At 37.1% G+C, this 8836-nt stretch overlaps 2 protein-coding genes across 3 annotated transcripts in view; both read right to left on the reverse strand.

Moving 5' to 3' along the window:
• The window catches only part of csnk1g2b (casein kinase 1, gamma 2b), a 41334-nt gene extending 36272 nt beyond the window's left edge, over positions 1–5062 (reverse strand). The window contains exons 1-2 of one of the 2 annotated variants that reach the window (XM_079244948.1): positions 4950–5062; positions 1–566 (exon numbers count right to left, since the gene is read on the reverse strand). The exon at positions 1–566 is cut by the window's left edge and continues 206 nt beyond it. In XM_079244948.1, coding sequence (XP_079101074.1) covers positions 1–16 — 16 coding nt within the window. In that variant the 5' untranslated portion in view covers positions 17–566; positions 4950–5062. Of the gene's footprint in view, positions 567–4712; positions 4795–4949 lie in introns of those variants that run through there. The other variant, XM_079244949.1, reaches the window with a different exon arrangement.
• Positions 563–8098, reverse strand: dmbx2 (diencephalon/mesencephalon homeobox 2; the record flags this gene model as incomplete). Its single annotated transcript, XM_079245580.1, has 4 exons — positions 563–566; positions 6960–7105; positions 7230–7405; positions 7933–8098. 4 exons carry the CDS (start codon positions 8096–8098, stop codon positions 563–565), a joined length of 492 nt encoding a protein of 163 aa, XP_079101706.1.
• Positions 8099–8836: the final 738 nt, after the last annotated feature.

An 8836-nucleotide genomic window follows, 5' to 3' on the forward strand; every position in this document is an offset into this window, starting at 1 on the left:
TCTTTTCAAAATCCATAAGCTTGTGATACCCTGGCCTCTCCACGGTTAGTCTCCAGCCATGCAAACCATAGAAACTCCAATAACAACGATGGAGGACACTTGAAGTGAGGGGGGGCAAATCTCACAGGACAGAGGAAAGGTGCCGCTGTTAAAATATGCAGAGAAGACTTAAGTGAGACAACACTGCAGCTGAAGTGACCCGTCTGTCTCACACAGTTTTTCCCTTTTCTTTTTCTTGTTCCTTGTCTACAAGCAGGGCTCCGTTCTTGTGCGTTTCTCAACTCCAGTCTCAGAAAAGCATGTTTCTGCCTGACAAAAAAGGCAGATTTAGCTAGGAGGTTTCCACAAACAAACACACAACAAAAGTCATGAAAAAGCACCCCAAAACACAGCTACTGAATCCACAAGGCCACTTGGGAACATCTTCTGGAGTGCTTCGTTCCTTCTGGTCAGCCCTCCTTGACACCTTGGAGACTCTCCATGTTGTAGAGCCACACCAGGAAGCAACCCAGAGTTCCAGAAACAGCACAACAGGTTAACAGACTGGTTTGATGTTAACTGGTTATCTGCAAAAACAAAAAACAGAAAATTTAGTTAATGGATTATAAAGAAGTTTTTTTATGAAGTCTGCAACAACAGCCAAGATCATCAGTCACACATGAACGCACTCACTCAGGCCACTCAGTTCCTATTCTTGCTGCATATTTGGCTTTATACACACTAACTGCATGTATGTAAAGGTTGCCATATAACTGTGTAAATTAAAGACTGTAAATATGGAGTAGTATTTAAAACAAGCCTTCTGCTCCTTCTCAAACAAGATAGGATGTTACACAAATGTGCATCCTTGTTTTGTGCTGTATATGTGTTTGAGATAAACTAAAAAACCTATCTTCTCCAGTAGCTAGCTTCCTCTTTCAACATCATTCATTGTTCTGTTAACTACTACATATCCCAAAGCACTTAGTCCTGGATACAGATATATTTGGCAGTGCATTGTCATCTGTCATACCAGTCACTCCAGAGTAAGTATTAAAAATAATGCCATGTATGCATACATACACAGTATGAGTCTCAAAGTCAAGTAACGTATTAATCGTGACATCAGTGTAATGGTAACATTGCCATTAACACTGGTAACACTAAATATAAGCAAAAATACTATAAAACCTCACAATTTGTTATGTTACTTTGAGGACAACGGGGGACATTTTTTCCAGCAACAGGGGGAAAAAAGCCACTTTAACCTCTAACTTGAATATCAGATTATGCCAACTGTGACTGTTTCATACTACTGCTGAAACCAGATCTGGATGCTTACTGGTGCAAAGTAAATTCAATAAAGCAATCAATAGAAGCAGAGATATTCTACAGAAGACCGCGGGCATGAGGAACAAAATCATTCACATTACAATTAGACATATATTGCAAAAGCCAACTAAAAGCTAATTAAAACCACATTGAGTAGGTCACGAAATGATAACCTTCATACAGAATACTGGAAGATCTAACACGCTTAGCTCAATCAACCCTCAGACCAGAAAATTATAACTCTAAAGAAAATTGCAAAGTCTAAGAAAGACTCAAGGATGAGAAAACAAACATTAAGCTTTTACACAAGTAATGAAAAAAAACAAAAACAAAAAAAAAATATGACAGAAAAAGCAAAAGAGCACAAACATCAAACTCAACAATAATCTCAGTTATCTTTGACAAGTTTTTCACAAACATCCATATGCAGACATCTCTGGTAAGAGCCACTCTCCAAACTTCCCAGTATCTATGATCTAAGATGCTTCGGATGTTAAAGGGAGCAGGTAATGCAGGCACTAGGGTTGGACAGCTACTTTTTCCTATGGAAAGGCACTTACACAGATCAATGACTACTGTAAAGCCTCATCATATAATTATCATCACTGCTAAGCATAGTATTGGATAAATTTGGATATAGTTTAGTCTGCAGATAGAGTATCTCAGTTATATTTGACTAAATTATAATTAATAGCACCTTTACAATCCAAACTCGTATCAAATTTAAGTTTGCTGGACATTTCTTTTACCTGGTTGGTAGATAATAAAATGTGATGTAATTTTGTTGTGAGAATTTTCTGAAAATCTCCCATAAAAAGAAAAAAACAGAGGAAAGAAAGTTATATGAAAATTACAACACTAACTTTAGGCAGGAAAATTTCAAGAGTACATTAGATTATATTGTGAATATGAATATTTTAATTACATTAAACTTGTATGTCTAAATGTTGGCAATTCTTTATTACTGCAGCATGGAACTAAGACATAGAATAAATTCATAAAAGATGTGTGTTATTCATCACGCTGCCAAGCTGACACTTGCTAAATAAAATTATGAATAGCCAATCTGAAAGGCAAACATCGCAAATACTTCTAGATAAAAATTGAACTAATGACATGGAAATAATCAAGTGATAAATCATTAAATTATTTGAGTGGTTTTAAACTGATACGATTTAAAACATTGCAGTAGAAATAAAACAAAGCCATATTTCATAATTTTCCAAGTTTTTAGGGCATTTATCATTTGTAATACTAAAACAGCTGTTTATAATTTAAGAGGTGTAGCTTCAAAGGTTTACTGACTAAACAGGATAAAAGTAATCAAAATGAAAAAAAAGAACTGATTGTGAAAGCGGTGAAATTATTTAAAAAATTAAGAACTCATTAAACTAAATTTGATTCATTTAAACTGATAAGATGATAGCATATTTAGTATAGCATGCTACACAGATGAGCAGACCATAGTGCAACCTTTATGATTACCTACCAATTAGTTTTATGAATACAAAGCTTTAAATTTAAAACAACTTTGTAATTTAATCTTTAATGTAGAATTATCTTTAATAACAGAACCACAAAATACTCTCTAAATTAGTGTTTGTAAAAAACAACAAAAGTACCAAATTGGGGCCTATGAATGTCGTGCATTTGCAGTGTCTATGCGTATCTATGCAGTATTCACAAACACTGACTCTTGTTCGTAACAGTGTGTATAGACACAGACTGGTAATATAGTATTGAATAGAAATTAGATGTGCATTGACCTCATTGGATTTACAGTGCTACTTTGAGTTTGTATCTACACATCACCCCAGGTTTTAGTTCTTCTTTTCTAGAATATATAATTCTATTTATGTACATTAGTGTAGAGTGATAATAAGGACTGTGTGTTTTCATTATATTACAAGGTGTAAAAGGCTATGGGTAATCATTTTTATCCCTCAGCTATGTTGCACTGCCATGCAACTCCAGCATACCCTGAAGGACAAATCAAATACTTACTAACTCTCTGGTTTGGGTGTGGAGATTGGGTGTTCAATTAATAGTACATGTTTAAGTAATTTAAGCTTCTATATGTGACTATATCCTACATACTGAACCTCTGAGCCATTTCACTGCTAAACCAGCAAATAGTAAGTGTCTATATGGGATCGGTTGTCCTTCCAAAGAGCTGGTTGGCTGTGAAATAAGGAAAACCCGTTTCAGAATTAAGCATTGGACTGGAAAAGAACAGCCAAGCCAAGGTGCTGCCTCAGGGGAAAAGGCAATCAATGTTAAGCACTATGTAAAAATACCTGCATTTCAAAAGGACACATGGTCATATTTAAATAGACAAAGGTATATGGATGTGATAGACATCCCCCACATCCCCCCAAAAAAGACATCTTGTAATTTCAAAGAACTTTTGTTAGTCTTAGTAGTCCATCCCATTTCAGGAAGTTGTTCATTGTGTTTTTAATCAGCTGCTAGGCTAGGTTACCAGGTTGTTTAAAAACATAAAACGGGAATAATTTATCAAGTAAGGCGGCATTATCAATAGACTTACATACACGCAAACATGAAATCTAAAGGATTATTGGAAGCATTTGGCTAGATATTTGCTATAACGTCAATGCTCTACATTTATATAAATATTAAATAGTACCAGGACTAGATCGCCAAGTTTTCTTGTCACTGGTGAAAATACCACCCATATAAGCTTATGTTAATGATAGCTAATAGCTAACAAGCTACCGAAAAGTGTCTAACAGCTGTCATTTTGCATTACTTTCACGTGATCTCCACATCTCGGTTGCTACAGTTGTTACACTATGTTAGTTTTTAATGTTAAGTGATATAAAGATAGATTAAATAAGTAGCAAATACAGTCGGATTGGCTGTGCAGGAAAGCTGGCGTTAACAGCGGACAAGGCCTAACAGTCTAACGCTAATAAGTTAGCTTGATCTCGTTCAATCGCAGCTAATTTGTTTCCCGGACACAGTTGTCTCTCAGCTATATGATTTCACCTTAAATATTCAATATGTCTAACAAAGCTATTTACTTTTTACGTTTTATTTAAGTCAAGATATATCAGGGCTGAATCAAGCTAACAGAGTTAGCATCAACAACAACATCGTCCCTCTTGGCCCAGCGTCGGATAAAAAAAAAAAAAAACGAAAGCTAAACTGTTATGAATATTGAACAAAAAACACGGAACAACTAACTGTTAGTGAACAAATGCAAATTGAACTAGTGGAAGCCCGATAGACCATAAAATATTCATTGATTGACATTCACTGTTGCTACCTAGCTAGTTAGTAAATGCTTAATAACTGACAAATAACGTCCCAAACGACGCCGTTACTAATATTATCGACAAAAGTCACGTCGAGATTTTAAAAAAGGAGCATTAGTTCACCTGGCAATGTCGTTATAAAGTTCAGATTCCAGCTATAGCCATTACCAACACCACTGCCGGGCAACTCCTTAATCTGAACAAGCTCAGCAGCAGTCTGGGTCTCTTTGCTCGCTAGCTCAGCTAGCCGTTTAGCAAACTAGCACACGAAACACCAAAAACAACGTTGGCAAATGGCAACGCGGTGTCATAAAAACTGCGTTTAACGAGTAACTTTCCCGTCCAGATATAGAAGGTCACCTCAAAATGTTGGCTATCGAAACTCAGTCGAAGTCATGATTCTTTGTACGCTGGCTTCTCTTGTCCCCAAGTTGCTATGATTTCACTGTGGTCTCTTTAAGCCTCCCTCAGCTACGCAGCGTCACGCTGAATCACTGAGTACCGCGCTACGTAGAAAAACCTACGTAACCGGTTTGATGCATACAACGAAACATCAGGCGTACGTATGTAGCGCTGTGCACGGAACTGCTCCAAACTGGTTTATTAATATTTACCCTTAGCAAACCAAAAACTTTTAAAGCAAAAGCAAGTTACTTTACATTTTGAAATACTGCCAAGAAATTTGGTAAAGTCATAGCCAATTTTTCTTTCTAAGATATAGCTCAGATTCTAATATAAAGCTCTGTTTTTCAACAAATAAACTTTGTTTCCTCAGCTTACCCAATTTTCAATTTTTATTTAACACAGTTTATTTGTTATCTGTTCAGAAACCTGATCCTCTCAAATACCCAACTTGTTTTGCCACCATTTCTGAAAGTTTAAATATGTCAACTCATCCACCATCAGATTCCGTTTGTGTTGTTTAGCTTTTATACCAAATATATTCACTTAACTTTCCACCAGTTCACCCAACTGAAGATATGTAAACACACTCCAAGGACTACAGAATAGATTTATTTCTTGGGGGGGAAAAAATTAAACAAGTAATTATGGAAACAATCATTTGTTGTCACTGACTCATACACAAGAATATCTAAAAACTGAAAATAATTTTTTATTTGCACTGTCAACCAGTCATTCAGGAGTAGAGATATTTGTCTGTGTCTAAATAAATAAATGCTTGCTGCATTTAGACCTTTTAACACTTCTCTAATTAAAATCTCAAATGCTATATAATTAAATGATTTTCTTTGCATTTTTTCTATATATCCCCATCTTCAAAAGTATTTTATGACATCATGTCACTACAGGTATTTAATTCTTCAATTACAAAATTTGTCATAATTTTTATAGGATATTTCTAATACTGAATAATATTATTATGCAGCAATTGCATGCTTACTAATTACTGTGATAATATAACCAGAACATTTAATTGTTTTGTACAGTTTTAAAACCAATAGCATGTTTTGGATATATAATCATGGCAGTTTCACTGTTATACATCTTTCAACATTTTAACAGTGTGAAAGTCAACTTACTGTTACTACCTTTAAGCTCGACACATAAAAGAAAGTTGAGATGTAGTACAAATAATTTTATTCAACATCTCTGTGCTACAGTTTAAAGTTACAATAAGGAGCTTTTCCCAAACACTCTTATTGTCTATAGGTACTTTTGCAGAGTTGCTTGCTGAACAGAGATGAAGAAGGCAACCAGAAGTTGAAGTATTGCGGACACTGAAATTAAAACTGGATAGATAAACATTTCCTTTCAGCAACTAATACAACTGCTCCATAAAATAGAACAAGCGGGTTTGACTTAAAGAAGTCCCAATTTGCCTTTAAAACATGAGTTCTGAGAGTTTGGTATGTTCATGTTTCCATCCTTTTAGGCAAAAAGTATTACCGGGAAAAATTATGGATTAAAGATGTGTTTTCTCTGTAATAATATCTGTTCCTGCACTGGGATGCGATAAAGTCCACAAGGAGCAGAGCAGAATGAATGTATCTGGTTTATGAGGCAATTATAGCCCTAAGTGAGGGTGACACATGGCTTTACTAGAGCAAGCAGTCTGAAGAGAGAGGCCACAGTTTTTTTGTAACTGATGGAGGCACCCCCAAGGTGGAGCTGTGCTGTTGTATAACTGGCCAGAACAATGGTGGGAGGGCAAGCTCAGAGGGCAGAACTGGTTGGTGAGGTAGATGACCATAACACTCCCCTGCCATGACGGGGAAAAGTGGAGGAGAGTGTCGTGTGAGGGGGCATTGCAAGATATCAGAATCTGAGTCATTGCTTTTATCCACATGAGGAGGAGGAAGACAGCGAGGAGGAGGAGGAGGAGGAGGAGGGATGTTGTTGTCCGTGTGCAGTGTGGTGGGGCTCTGTTTGTCTTCAGTCTTTTCTTCCTTCAGATCCATTTTATATTTGTGTTGAGCTTCTTCCAAACTGTCTCTTGAGAGAGAGGAGCATCTCTGGCCTTTACGAAACTTTGCTCTCCTGTTTTTGAACCACACCTGAACAAGGAAAATTAGAGGGCAAAGTTATTTGTAATTCAATTTTCATCCAAGAAGCCGGTTTAAAGTGTATTTGAACATGGTTTCAGGTTTGAGGAAGGCCGTGGGTGGAGCGTGCCGTCACCTGAATGCGAGCCTCGGGCAGGTTGATGCACACAGCCAGCCTCTCCCTCATACCAACATCTGGGTATTGTGTTTGCTGGAAGGCTTTTTCCAGAGCCTGCAGCTGGGACACTGTGAACGCTGTGCGGCTGCGACGTTGCTTCTGTTGGTTACCATAGCGAGCTTCAAGGATAAGCTCTGATAGGACAGACAGGAGCAACAACAAGCAAACATCAGCAGAAAGATCACTACAGAAGTTTTCCAGCAATGTATATTTTGTTTTTCTGTCATCGGGGATCTAGGGTATGTCCAGTGATATGTCCATTAATGATTATGCTCACTTATTTCCATGGATGTTTCTTTTCTTAACTGTATGTATTGCATTGTCTGTGTCTCTTTATTTGAGCTCAATTTCATTTATTCCATTTCTTTAAAATTATTCTATTATTAATCTCATTTATACTTTTTAAGTAGTTTGAATTCTTTTTTTCCCTCCTTTTTTCTTTTGAATTTCTTTTACAAAATTATTTTAATTTGTAGACCTTTTGCTTAACTTTGGGTAACAAGATACTTTTTTAAAAATACTTGTGTAAAAGTACAAAATTAGAAGCAAGAACTATGTGTAAAGAGTATGAGTATGGGTTAGACATTAAGTCAGGCATATTACCGGTAATATCGACTCTCTTTTGCAGTGTTTTAGGTTGTGGATGAGCATGGTGACCCACCTGCCAGCCTCTCCGCCATGGAGAAGGTGTGGACGGCCGGGGCTGCTGCAGAATAACCATGGTACTGCTCCGCCACCTGGTGGCGAAGGTCGAACAGCATGGAGTTCACACCGTGGAGGGGATACACACCACCGCCAGACACCCCGCAGAAATTCAGGGAGTTCATTCTCAATCTGCTGAAACAAAGACAGTTTTTCTTGCATCCAAGTCAGCTGAAACAGCCCAGGAACAGGTCATTTAAACGACACACAGAGGACAGACAAGAAAATACACACATGCGAGACTGAATTACACATCAGAGGAATAAACGTCAGGTTTCAGGTTAATGTGACTTTTATATTTCATTATTTGTGATTTTCCTCAAACTGTAGGCTGGTGGTTGTTTGAGTCAATTCAAAAATACTGCGAGAAAACATGAAAGACTGTAAAATGTCTCTAAAAGATAGAATAACTGCTCAGAAAACCGATCAAAGGTCTAACTATACATTTAGACTCAGCTAATTTGTCTAAAACTCTTGATTTGCATCTTAAAAAAGAAAAAGAAAAAAGTAAAGTCAGCATTTTTCAAACTTGACCCCATATATAACAGGGTTTCTGATATATTGTTCACATCCAGAATAAGCAGCCTGCTGACTGAGCCAATCATCTCTACCGTCTGCAGTTTCCTCACCTGTTTACCTGCGATCCAAGGTGCGCGTGAGCAAGGGGAAACACGCACATAAATCAGCCTGCTGGATTTTTTTTTTTTTTTTTTTATAGTCCAGTGTGTGTTTTCTATCCGAGCACAGCAATGCTGTTTGTCGTAGCACGGATCTAATTCTCCGAAATCATTCTCACCCTCGACTATTTAAGAAGCATTTACCCAGGCTCCCTTCAGCCATTAGCCAATAGAAAGAAAGGTATT

This window comes from Telmatherina bonti (genome assembly GCF_933228915.1).
Source record: "Telmatherina bonti genome assembly, chromosome: 8".
NCBI classification, from domain to species: domain Eukaryota; kingdom Metazoa; phylum Chordata; class Actinopteri; order Atheriniformes; family Telmatherinidae; genus Telmatherina; species Telmatherina bonti.